Below are 12,899 nucleotides of genomic sequence, written 5' to 3'. Positions count from 1 at the left end.
TTCATAATCTCTGGATCATGTCTCTCTGAATCTGTAAATGCCCTTCTGACCTCTTCCTGTGTCTGTGCTTTGCTTCAGTGCCCCTTGCATTTCTCTGGCTTCCTCTCCCCAGCTGAGCTAGTTCAGTAGCTTTGGTTCCCTTTCCTTGCCCAAGCTTCACATGATTTGACCTTTTTTTGTGAACTCTTCGCCATTTTAGTAACAGCTCTGCCAAAATCTACTGGGAAGTTCTGCAGATCTGTGGGATTTGCTTAGCCTGAGGTCCGAATGGCCACACGCAGACCTCAGAGCTGCTGTGGAGCCCTAAGGCTGCCCTCTGGGGGGCTTGCTCTGGGCTCTTCTATCCCCGACCTGAAGTCGTCCGTGGGAGGGCTCTTCTGTCCCCAGCGTGGAGTCCTCTGCAGCTCCGGGAAGTGCTACCACACTTTGAGGGTGCAACAGTGGGATGCACCCCTGCGGGTCAGAGTCCCTGTGCAGAGACAGCTGCACCCCTCCTGCGGCACGTGTGGGCTGCGGGGCCTGGCACACCGCTGGGCAGCTGGCAGCTTGTTCTGAGCAGGACAGCCTGGGTGCAGCTGAGCAGCCTCCTCTGCTGCAGGCTGCACCCCCCCAGCTCCCTCAGCCTCTCCTCACAGGGCTGTGCTCCAGGCCCCTCCCCAGCCTTGCTGCCCTGCTCCAAACACCTTCCAGCACCTCAGCATCTCTCTGCAATGGAGGAGCCCAGCACTGGGCACAGCACTCAAGGGGTGGCCTGAGCAGCGCTGAGCACAGGGGCAGAATGAGTGCCCTGCTCCTGCTGCCCACACCATTCCCGATACAGGCGAGGAGGCCACCTGGGCATGCTGCTGGCTCGGCAGGCGCAAGCCTGCCTGCGGCCGCTGCCCCCTGCCCCCGGCTCTGAGCCGGGTCCCTCCCCTGCTCCTAGGAGCCCGCACCGCGGGCCCAACACCGGCTCGGCTGCCGCCCGGCTCAGCCCGGGGCCCGATCCGCCCGCAGGCGCCGCCGCTCGGCTCCGCGTCGCCGTCCCTGCCCGCCCCGCCCCGCGGAGGAGGAGCGGCCGTGGCCGTGCCCGCTGCCGTCGCAGCCGCCCCCTCGCGGCCCATCGCCGGCCATGGGCGAGCGCCGGGGCCGAGGCGGCGCACAGGAGGCGGTGGGGCCCGAGCGGGTAAGGCTGGGGCCGGCGCGGCGGGGCCCTGCGGCTGCCTCGGGGCTGCAGTCGCTGCCGCCGGCGTGGGGCGGCCCGCCCGGGATGCCGCCGCCGCTGCCGGGGAGCGGTGCCGGGGGTGTGCGGGCGCCGGCGCAGCGCTGCCTGCCGCTGCCGGCTCTCCGGCCTCGCAGGCACCTGTCCGCCCGGGCCTGCGCCCGAGCCGCCCGCTGCACTCCGGCACCGCGGCCTGCGCCACCGGCACCCGGGCCGGGCCTCTCCGGGGCAGCGCAGGGTGGGGTCCGCGGTCCAGCGGCGATGGCTTCGCCCTGTCCCGCCTTGGGTATCTGCCGGCACGGCTCCCCGGCGGTGCGCTGGGGGGTCCCGGAGCGCACAAGGTCGTCCCTGGCGTCTTTGTGCCTCCCGGGAGAGTCTCGCCCGCAGGGCACGGGGCCCGCGGGCAGCGCCGGCAGTGTCTGCCTGATGAGTGACGGCACCGGGCAGGGTTCGGGCCGAGCTGGGGCCTGGGCGGAGCAGTGCTCTGCCTGCCTGCCGCTGGGAAGGCAGAGCTTGTCCCCTCTGCCACAGCTGCCACTGAGGCATGTGGGTGCGGTGGTGGTCCTGGCTTCCAGCCCCTCCGGATCAGGAGAGTCTGCCCCAGCAAGTGTCAGAGCTGGGCTCTGCCGGGCACAGCCTGGTCTTCATAGAGCCAAGCAGGCTGGCAGAGAGCTCCAAGCTCAGCCAGCCCAACCTAGCACCCAGCCCTGCCCAACCAACCAGACCATGGCACTAAGTGCCCCAGCCAGGCTTGGCTTCAACACCTCCAGCCACGGCCACTCCACCACCTCCCTGGGCAGCCCATTCCAATGCCAATCACTCTCTCTGCCAACAACTTCCTCCTAACATCCAGCCTAGACCTGCCCTGGCACAGCTTCAGGCTGTGTCCCCTCGTTCTGTTGCTGTTTGCCTGGCAGCAGAGCCCAACCCCACCTGGCTACAGCCTCCCTGCAGGCAGCTGCAGGCAGCAATGAGCTCTGCCCTGAGCCTCCTCTGCTGCAGGCTGCACACCCCCAGCTCCCTCAGCCTCTCCTCACAGGGCTGTGCTCCAGGCCCCTCCCCAGCCTTGCTGCCCTTCTCTGGACACCTTCCAGCACCTCAGCATCTCTCTGCAATGGAGGAGCCCAGAACTGGGCACAGCACTCGTGGTGTGGCCTGAGCAGTGCTGAGCACAGGGGCACAAGAACCTCCCTTGTGCTGCTGCCCACACTGCTCCTGAGCCAAAAAAGGTCCAAGAAGCTGTGTGCATGCCCTGGAAAGCCCTGATGAAAGGGAACCAGAAGGATGGCTGCCAGGAGCCACAGGCTTCAAGTGCAGACACGCTTAGTGCCATGGTCTGGTTGGTTGGGCAGGGCTGGGTGCTAGGTTGGGCTGTCTGAGCTTGGAGCTCTCTTCCAGCCTGCTTGATTCTGTGATTGTTCTGCCCTGCCCTTTCTGTCTCAGTGTGCACTGGCAGCAGAGGGGGCTGTGGCATGGCCATGGTGAAAACAAGCAGTGCTCTTTCTCTTAGTGCTAGTCTCCAGGTGTCCTGCCACCCTGGAACTTTGCTCCTCCTGTGCTCTGCGTCACTTATGTGCAGCAGGAGTACTTTTTAGGGTACCTCCCTGTGTCGTGGGCTCTTCGTGCTGGCGTTTGAATGTCTGGGCAGTGTCAAGGCTGGGGTTAGGAACTGCTCATCCACGTTCCTGCCAGGAGGCTGGAGCCAGGCTCTGCTGGGTGATACCAGTGCCAGCACAAGGGGCAATGGTGGAAGCTGAGGCTTAGGAAGCTTCATTTAAACATGGGGAGGAATTTTTTTCCCTGTGAAGGTGACAGAGCCCTGGCACAGGCTGCCCAGGGGGGCTGTGGAGTCTCCCTCTCTGGTGACATTTAAAACTTGCCTGGATATGTTCCTGTCTGATCTGCTCTGGGTGATGCTGCTCTGGCAGGGGGGTTGGGCTGGCTGAGCTTTGGAGGTCCCTCCCAGCCCCTGACCTTCTGTGGTTCCGTGATTGTTAGGCCAAAACAAAGACGTGGGGACAGCCCTGAGGCAGTATTGAATGGTTTTGCTGAGGGACACAAGGAAGACTTAGAATCATAGAACCAGCCAGGTTGGAAGAGACCTCCAAGCTCATGCAGTCCAGCCTAGCCCTATCCAGTCAACCAGACCATGGCAGTGTGTCCTTTTTCAGAGGTGATTCTGTCATCCACAACCTCCCTGGGCAACCTGTGCCAGTGCCTCACCACCTCTTGCTGCCTGCTGTCTGTGTCAGAAGTCACTGCAGGACTGCATACATGAACCTCCCTGCAGAGTCTGGCTGTGGCACAGAGCTGCTCCTCTGCCAAATGGGAGGAGTTGCAGTGCCCCCGTGGCATTTTGCAGGGAGTCCATCCTGGCCCAGGTGAAAGGTGTGCAGGGGAGCTGGGCAGGGAGCCTCGGGGCCGCGCTGGCCGCGCTCTGGGCGCTGTGTGCCCTGACTTGCCGCTCTTCTCCCCAGGTGCAGGACCACAGCAGCTGCTGCCACCTCCGGGGCAGATCTCACGCTGCAGAAGGGCTTTCCCTTTGGCACGCAGGCAGTGGGTGCATCCTGGCACCTGGCAGGAGGTGGTCGGTGTGAGCACTGCTGCCGGCGGAGCTGGGCACACAGTGCTGCTGTGGGTGCGGAGATGGAGGCTGAGGGCACAGATAGCCCAGGCACAGGTAGTGTGCCCACCCAGGGAAGGCAGGTGAGTGTCTGCATGACGCTGGTGCCTTTTGAACCATGCCTTCGCCTGTGCCAGAGAGGAGGAGTAATCAGTGGCAGCCTTGACCAGGAGTGGCTTTCTCTTCAGAGCCCCTCTCGCAGCGCTGCCGGAGATGGGCTGGGCCTTGGCGAGGAGCCCCTGCTGAGGAGGAACCCTCGCCGCTTCGTCATCTTCCCCATCCAGTACCCAGACATATGGAAGATGTATAAACAGGCTCAAGCCTCCTTTTGGACAGCAGAAGAGGTGAGCCCTGGGGCCAGTGGGTTGGCACAAGGCACTCAGACCCCAGTCCTGGTGCTTCCTTCCAAGCTCTGCTGCTGGTTTCTGTGCTGTAAGGGTTGGGGTTAAGTGCATTGGACGTTAGGTACCTGCACCAGATCAGGACTCCTTTCAGGGACAGTGGAAAGGAAGCTGCTGCCACAAGGTGATTCAGCAGAGATGGTTCAGGTGCTTGGGTTTGGATTAGGTGGAATTAAATTCAGTATCCATGTCCAATATCTTTATTGATGATCTGGACCAGGGGATTGGGTCCAGCATCAGTGAGTTTGAAGATGACACCAAGCTAGGAGCAGCTGTGGAGCTGTTGGAGGGTAGCAGAGCCCTGCAGAGGGACCTGGCCAGGCTGGATGGGTGGGCAGAGGCCAATGGGATGAGATTGAACAAGGCCAAGTGCAGTGTTCTGCACTTGGGCCACAACAATCCCAAGCAGCACTACTCGTCCTACTGGCCACAGTAGATGTGGACCTGTTTATAGGCACAGGCAGACAAGATTTTAGGCCTCTGTATTTGTCACATCTGGCTGTGTTTAACTGCAGCTGTGGTTCAGGCATCCATCTCTCCAAACAAACAAGAGAGTGAGGGAAGTCTGTGGCTTTCTGCTGTGGGCAGAGTTCATTCTGTTAGTCCAGGGCAGTTGCACAGGGTTCCCACTACGCAGCTCCTTGGCAGGATGGAGGCTGAACACCTGCCAGGGGCAAACATTCTCTCACTCCACATCTTTTGTCACACCTGCGTAGAGGTTTCTTGCACGACCAGCATTGGTTTCAAGTAGAATGGAAGGGTTTCTGGGTGAGCTCTGCTTTGTTGCTGTACGTTCATACCAACAGCAGGAGATATTGCTACATGCTTCAGTCTGGTTTGTTTCTAATCCAGCAGACAGTGATTTTTGTTCCCAATGACACAAGTGTGGACTGTGAAGCAAACACTTGGTGTTCCTGGTGCAGAGGGAGGCAGCTCTGCTGCAGCACTCTCCTTGTCTTACAGTCAGATGTGATTAAATTCTCTGTGTGTAAAGATGTGAGAGCAAACTCCAAAATGCTGGGTCCTTGGTCTAGGCTCCTTCTGCTCTTACAGAGGGACCAACGTTCTGCTTTTATTTCTTTTCCCTAGGTTGATCTGTCAAAGGACCTTCCTCACTGGAACAAGCTGAAGGCAGATGAGAAATACTTCATCTCTCATATTCTGGCATTTTTTGCAGCCAGTGATGGAATTGTAAATGAAAACCTGGTGAGAGAGCTTTACATATTGCTTCAATACTGACAAGCTTTTTGCTTCGGTTTGCTCACAGAAGTGCCTAAGTTTATTACATCTTGCTTTTTTCTTCCCATTATCTCACCTTTGCCACAGGCAGTGAGTTGCTTGTTTTGCTGAGACCAATGTGTGACTTAAATTGGGTCAACTGTGGTTACAGGACTCCAAGTTGCATCCCTCTTGGATGCAGTTGTAAAGCTCAGCCTTCTGCCTGGCTGTGCTGATCTGCACTTCTCAATGGTCAGTAGAACCTGAGGCTTATCATAGCATCAGCCAGGTTGGAAGAGACCTCCGAGATCATCCAGTCCAACCTAGCACCCAGCCCTGCTTCTTCCCATGCTTGTGGTAGATGAGAAATAGGGAGAGGTTGTGCTATGCCATGCTTTGTGCTCTTCAGTAAACTGTTTCATTCTCACTGAATGGCAGCCTTTTAGGGTTGTAAGTGGGTTCTGCTGAGAAGGTGAAGAATCTTCCTGCTGCAGTTAGTTCTGGGCTGCAGAGTGCCTTGGCACAGGTTGGCAGTGGTATCTTGCTGCAGATGCCCAGTTTAGATCCTGAGTGTCTTCAGTGTGTGGAGTCTGTCATAGTGTGTGTGCAGGTATTGCATGGACACCACTCAGGCTGTGCTGTTTATTTTTGTCAGTGATGAGCAGCAGGTCTGAGGCTCTGCTCAGTGTTCACTGCAGCAATATTTTGCAGTTCTCTTCCTACATGCAGGTTCTCTCCTGCTCCACTGCAGCCCCCTGCCCACTGTGCATAGCAGCTGTACTTACTTGCAGTTAGCTCACTTTCTCTTCTCTTGCACCACACCTACCCTGTTGACACAGCTGTGAATAAAGTAGGGCTGAACTGCTGCCAGCTGTTGCCCGTGCTAGAGATCTGTTGCCTCTCCTTAAGGCCTGGTCCTGCTGTCCTCATTGCCATCTCTCTGGGTTTGGTAGGTGGCACGTTTCAGCCAGGAGGTGCAGATCCCAGAGGCGCGCTGTTTCTATGGCTTTCAGATCCTGATGGAGAACGTCCACTCAGAGATGTACAGCTTGCTCATAGACACCTACATCAGAGATCCTGAGAGAAGGTAAACCTCTGCTGGACTGCAGGCCACGGGCAGTCTGTCCCCTAGCCCAGTGGCACACCTGCTGGGCAGCAGCAGCTGCTGTCTGTCTCATGCTTAGTGAGGGAATTGGGAATGGCTCCTTGAAGCTTTCAGGGCTTGCATTCTTGGCCCCAAAATGGAGAGGAGTTTTTGTGACCAGCAGACAGCCTTGTGTGGGAGTGTGAGAAGGTTAGTTAACACTTGTGCAAGTCTCTGATTGCAGGACTATGTGAAATGGTGTCAAAGGATAGACAGAGCTCCATGTGGTGCTTGCTCTCCCATCAGCAAAGGCTCTGCCTCAGGCAGTGCTGGTGGTCCAGCTGCTGTTTCTGACACACAGCAGTCAGTGCCTGCATCCTTTCAGCTTCTTTGTGGTCAGTGCTTTTTCATGCAGCTTAAACTGCTTCTTTTTCAAATGTTGGGTTCAAAGGACAGCCCCTTCACCTGTGTGGTCTGGAGAGCTCCCTAGTTCTCCAGTGCTGCCTGGGAAAGAAGCCCTTTCCCACAGAAACTCCAGCAGGGCCATGGCCACGCAGAGCTTGGTTTCCACCGGTGCCTGGTGGCAGCAGGAGGACAGGGAGGTTTCTCTGCAGCTGTTTAGCCTGGCAGCAGAGCCAGTGCTCAGAGCACTGTCCTCCTTCGTGGAGCTAGGCAAGGTGAGGTTTAGCTCAGTGGGTAAGAAGTGACTACCCTCTGGCTTGAAGTCTTAGAAGCGTTTTGGTCCAGCAGGTGGGTACTGCTGGGCTGGGACACTTGAGTTCTCTTCCTGTCTCTGCAGCTCACCTCTGCTGACACCTTCCTGCACAGTTGCCTCCTTGCACCCTTGCTGCCTGAGCCCCTTTGCAGTGGGAAGAACAGCTCACTTGGGTTAGCTCAGGGCCTGGGGTAATGGGTTGCTGCTTGGAGCCAGCAGGGACAGCCGAGGCAGATTGACACACATCACTCATGTTGCTGTTTTCTCTTTGTTTTCTGCTGCAGGGATTTCTTATTTAATGCCATTGAAACAATGCCTTGTGTCAAGAAGAAAGCAGACTGGGCTCTGAAGTGGATTGAAGACAGAGAATCCACTTTTGGTGCATAGCTTCTTAAAACCTTGTTTCTGTCGCACTTGTCACAGCCATTCCCTGGGAGTGAGCTGTATCCCTGGAATGTCAACTCAGATTTCCTACAGCTGATGCAGGGTCTTATGGGTCTGTAGCTGAACTAAAGAACTAGAAATAACTTCTGATGAGCACCTGTGCTTTTATCTCCAGCTAAAGCAGTGCAGGAATGGCAGTGCCCACTGGAATCATCTTAGGAGGACCTCTCGTGACTTCCTCTGTTGAGCATGTGTTCATTTAGCAGTCAGGTGGCCTTGCAGCCTGGAGAAGCACACTCCTGTAGGGAACAAGGAGAGGTGGGACCAGTAATGCTGTGCTCTCCTTGGATGAAAGGTGGGACCACAGAAATGGCCACCTGGGTCCTGGTGGATTGTGCTCTGTGTTGATCCACTCTTGTGAGAATGTGGGGTTGTGTGGATTCTCGCCAAGCAGCAGGTGAGGTGCAGGGGGTTCAGCTCTTCCCTCAGTGTTGCCTATTAGTTGGCCATTTTCCCACCTTTGAAGAGAGGGAAGTAATACTAACCTGGGCCACTTTGGACAATTGTGCTCTTTCTCTTCTGAGCTGTGGCAGTTTCAGTGGGTGCTGTGCTGCAGCTGTGCTGGGGCTGCCTGTGGTTGAGTGCTGTTACGCTGCAGAGCCCACATGCGTTGGGATTGCTGTAAGATGTGGTCAGACACAGCACCTGGTGCTGCAGAGAGGATTGCAGGGGTGCATCTTGCTGAGGAGCAGTGCACTGTGTTGTGTTTAACTCAGAATGTGTTCTGTTAAACAGGGGAGAGAGTGGTTGCCTTTGCTGCAGTCGAAGGCATCTTCTTCTCAGGGTCCTTTGCTGCTATCTTTTGGCTGAAGAAGAGGGGCCTGATGCCTGGGCTGACTTTCTCCAATGAACTTATTAGCAGAGATGAGGTAATGTGTCATGCCCTACACACTTTCTGGGACAGAGAGGAAGTTGCCAGGAGAATTGTAGGTGCCCAACTTTAGTAGCAGGGAGGTTTGGAGAGAAGGTGAGAGCAAACAGCAGTGTTTGGGTAGGAATCAGTGGAAAAGAGAACCCTGCAGTGAGCAGGAGATGCATTTCTGGGTGTGATGTAGTATTTTTAACGTAGGAATTTTCATTTAAACATGAGGAGGAATTCTTTCCCTGTGAGGGTGACAGAACCCTGGCACAGGCTGCCCAGGGGGGTTGTGGGGTCTCTCTCTGGAGATACTCAAAACCTGCCTGGATGTGTTTCTGGGTGATCCTGCTCTGGCAGGGGGTTGGACTGGCTGAGCTTTTGAGGTCCCTTCCAGCCCCTGACATTCTGTGGTTCTGTAGTGTCAGTGCTGCTGAAGGCCAGGGAGGTGGTAGAAATCTGAGTAGCTGTTCTGATAGCAGGGTTTTCCAGGGAGGGTCCTGCTCACCTGCAAGGAAACTGCAGGCTGTGCTCCTTACACCTTCTTCTGCAGTAAGCTGCCTGCACCTCCTTTAGCAGCACCTCCTCAGCAGCACAGAGAGGAGACTTCCTTTCCCTGGAGCACTGCTTCTGCAGCCTAAGGGAGGAGCTGTGAGTGCTGGTGTCTAGGGAGGTTGGAGTCCTGCGAAGACGCAGGCTGTTCCCAAGGTATTGTTAGAAGGGGGAGGAAGCAGATTTCTCTGTGTTGCTGACGAACTCAGAGCCTAGGTGCTGCTGCACCCTTCAGCAGAAATGGGTGCTTGGTGTTACTGTGGCATGGGTGACACACACTGGAGTTCAGCAGTTACTAACTGGGCTCTACACTAAGGGTGTCCGCTACAGGATTGCGAGGCCAGACAGCTTCCATCTGAGTGAGGCTGCCTTAAAGTAAGAGAAAACTACATAGAGGAGGGGGAAAGTGACTTACTTCTCGTTGTTCTCTGTTGTTGCAGGGTCTGCACTGTGATTTTGCTTGTCTGATGTTCCATTATTTGGTAAACAGACCATCAGAAGAGCGAGTCCGAGAGATCATCACTAACGCCGTGGAAATCGAGCAGGTAGGGCTGGCTGTGGGCAGTGCAGGACCAGGCTGCTCTGCAAAAGTCAACAAATCCACTCTGGGCATTCCATATTTGAGGCTTGGCACAGGCCTGGATCTCCACTCCTTTCCCTCTTCCTTAATGATGGCAGTCAGAGGCTTTCTGATTGAGTTGTCATGCTTCTGGGAGAAGCTGAAGCTAGCAGCTGGCTTCCTCCTCAGTGGCAAAGGGAAAAGGGCTGACTGACTTAGTACAGCTGGAAGGGACCTGCAACAATCAGCTAGCCCAAGACTTTGTTTACCTCTGTCCTTTGAAGATCTGTGTCTCTCCCTACTGTATACATGTCCTTGCTTCTCCTCAGGAGAAGACAGGATCTGTTCTAGCCACCTGGACTGTGCTGGGTTCAGACTTCTTCTGAGGGTGCTGTCAGGTTCCTTCCCATGAAGTGCTCCCCACCTGTAACTGCTGAGTGTTTGCAGGGTTGTAGCTTACTCTGTCTGCTCTGTTGTCATCTGGCTGCTGTGCTGGTGCTGAATGCCCTAGCTCTGCCTCACAGCACTGCCAGGCATTTCACAGGTGCTGAACGTGCAGGTGTCTGGCTTCGACACTCGTGCACATCACTGTCCTCTCTGGTCTGGGGGGAGCCAGGAGAACTGGGTATGGATCTCTTCCTGCTCCCACTACTGTGGTCTGTACATTTTAGTGAACTTAGAGCTCAAGCTTACAGGCTCACAGGGTGTTAGGAGTTGGAAAGGACCTCTGCAGATCCTCAAGTTGAACCCCCCTGCCAGAGCAGGACCAGAGAATCCAGCACAGGTCACACAGGAACACATCCAGACAGGCCTGGAAAGGCTCCAGAGTAGGAGACTCCACAACCTCTCTGGGCAGCCTGTGCCAGGGCTCTGCCACCCTCACAGTCAAGAAGTTCTTCCTCATGTTGAGATGGAACTTCCTGTGCTGCAGTTTCCATCCCTTGCTCCTTGTCTTATCCCAGGGCACAAGTGAGCAGAGGCTGTCCCTGTCCCTTCCTTCCTGACTCCCAGCCCTCAGATATTTACAGACATTGCTCATATCCCCTCTCAGCCTTCTGCTCTCCAGACTGAACAGCCCCAGGGCTCTCAGCCTCTCCTCACTAGCACTGCTCCAGCCTCTTCATCATCCTTTAGCCCTCCATTGGACTCTGTCAAGTAAAGCTTAGGATGTTATGAAGAGCTGGCTGAAGGCAGATGAGAGGGGCAGTAATAATTTTTTTGGGGTGCCTTTTCCATAAAACCATGCCAGAAATAAAGGAAGATGAAAACAAAAGACACCTGTTGAGTTTAGTGCTGCAAGTTAGTTATTCCAACTGCCTGCCAAGCCTGAGATACCCCAAATGGTGTTCCTGTGAAGCACAGCTGCCTTCTCCCCTTTTGCCTTCTTAAGCTCTCTACATGTCATCTGTGTTTTGACTTCCAGGAGTTCCTAACAGAGGCATTACCTGTGGGTCTGATTGGAATGAACTGCACTTTGATGAAGCAATACATCGAGTTTGTTGCAGACCGCTTGCTAATGGAGCTTGGCTTCTCCAAGGTAAGAGCTGCAGTAGCCCAGGAGTGCTGCCAGAACAGCCCAGGAGTGCTGCCAGGACAGCCCAGGGCAGCTGTCAGCACAAAGCACTTCTCTTCATGTGCCTGGGAGCAGCTCCGGTTTACTGCTCACTCTTCCTGTGAGTGGCAGCTGAAAGCACAGCACTACCAGATAGGCTGCACCATTTAAAAGAGCAAGAACAGTGCAGGCTGTTTGTTTCCCTTCAGCTGCTCTGCAGGTCTGTGGTGGGAAACTTCTGCTGTGCTCAAATGCTGACCTTGAAGGACAAGAAGCACCTTGCATGGGTGAGGATTGGATGTGGCACTCAGTGCCATGGTCTGGTCCATGTGGTGGTGTTAGGTCATAGGCTTTGATGATCTCAGAGGTCTGTTCCAGCCTCTCTGATTCTGTGAACTTTGCTATGGACCAAGCTCCTGGGGAGTGACAGTACCCGGGGGTGCAGGCAGGTGTGCAGTCAGTGACAATGCTCAGGGGGTGCAGGCAGGTGTGCAGTCAGTGACAATGCTCAGGGGGTGCAGGCAGGTGTGCAGTCAGTGACAGTGCTCAGGGGGTGCAGGCAGTTGTGCAGTCAGTGACAGTGCTCAGGGGTGCAGGCAGGTGTGCAGTCAGTGACAGTGCTCAGGGGGTGCAGGCAGGTGCCCAGGAGGTGATGGTGCTCAGGAGTGATGGTAGGTGCAGCAAGGAAGCTCTCTTTGTCAGGCTGTAACTGTGTCAGTTACACATCAGACTGGTTGTGAGGAGGAAGTTGTTGAGCATGAGAGTGGTGAGAGGCTGGAATGGGTTGCCCAGGGAGGTGGTTGAGGCTCCATGGCTGGAGGTGTTTGAGGCCAGGCTGGCTGAGGCTGTGTGCAGCCTGCTCTAGGGTAGGGTGTCCCTGGGCATGGCAGGGGGGTTGGAACTGGCTGCTCCTTGTGGTCCCTTCCAACCCTGACTGGTTCTATGATTCCATGAACTGTGTTGCTATTTGGGTCTGTCCAAGCCTGCCTGTCCCAGCAGCAGTGTAACAGAGTTTCCTTCCCCAGGTGTTTCAGGCAGAGAACCCTTTTGATTTCATGGAGAACATTTCTCTGGAAGGCAAAACCAATTTCTTTGAGAAGAGGGTGTCTGAGTACCAGCGCTTTGCTGTCATGGCAGAGACCATGGACAAGGTCTTCACCCTGGACGCAGACTTCTGACCGTTGGCAGACGAGCAGACTCTTTCCTGCTCTCCATCTTGCTTTCTACTCTGAAGTCACCTTCATTTCCCCTGCTGGAACTGCAGTCTACTGGTTTGTTTGGTTTTTTTTTTCCCTCCTGAGAAGCAAATCTGTTTCTTAACTGTGTGATTTAATAGTGCAAAGGATCCTCTGAAAGGAAATGAACTTCAGCCTGTTTAAAAGGGTGGCATTTTTAAGACTCCCTTGGCTCAGCTGCTGTGAGCACTCCTTAACAAGGGCCTGGCTACTGCTGCTTTTTTTAAGCCTTTGGTAGTGTTTTGGGGAAGCAGAGTGTGCATTTACCTCAGATCTGCCAACCAGATGAGGTCTCTCTCTCTGTATATATGTTGCTATAAATTATTTTCATGGTTTCTATTTTCATGGGTAGAGATTTGGTCTAGAGTCAAAGCTCTTCCCAGTTGCTCTGCTGCAGACAGAATACTAAAGGAACGTGGGAAGACATTAATAAAGTATGAACTCCAAAATCTCCTTAAA

The 12,899-nt window shown here is 55.2% G+C and overlaps 1 protein-coding gene across 2 annotated transcripts; it reads left to right on the top strand.

The window, feature by feature from the left end:
- Positions 1-1,094: 1,094 nt before the first annotated feature.
- RRM2B (ribonucleotide reductase regulatory TP53 inducible subunit M2B) lies at positions 1,095-12,899 on the top strand. Of its 2 annotated transcripts, none has more exons than XM_064154048.1 (9): positions 1,095-1,165; positions 4,013-4,168; positions 5,315-5,431; positions 6,397-6,530; positions 7,527-7,621; positions 8,422-8,555; positions 9,535-9,639; positions 11,077-11,190; positions 12,231-12,899. In XM_064154048.1, the coding sequence occupies exons 1-9, from the start codon at positions 1,112-1,114 to the stop codon at positions 12,381-12,383; spliced, it is 1,062 nt and encodes a 353-aa protein (XP_064010118.1). In that variant the 5' UTR covers positions 1,095-1,111; the 3' UTR covers positions 12,384-12,899. The 2 variants fall into 2 exon arrangements, with proteins under 2 accessions (XP_064010118.1, XP_064010117.1); XM_064154047.1 differs by lacking the exon at positions 1,095-1,165 and adding an exon at positions 3,751-3,907.

This window comes from Pogoniulus pusillus, chromosome 14 (genome assembly GCF_015220805.1).
Source record: "Pogoniulus pusillus isolate bPogPus1 chromosome 14, bPogPus1.pri, whole genome shotgun sequence".
NCBI classification, from domain to species: domain Eukaryota; kingdom Metazoa; phylum Chordata; class Aves; order Piciformes; family Lybiidae; genus Pogoniulus; species Pogoniulus pusillus.
The sequence above is the reverse complement of the archived record's forward strand: the minus strand, read 5'-3'. Positions and strand labels throughout refer to the sequence as shown.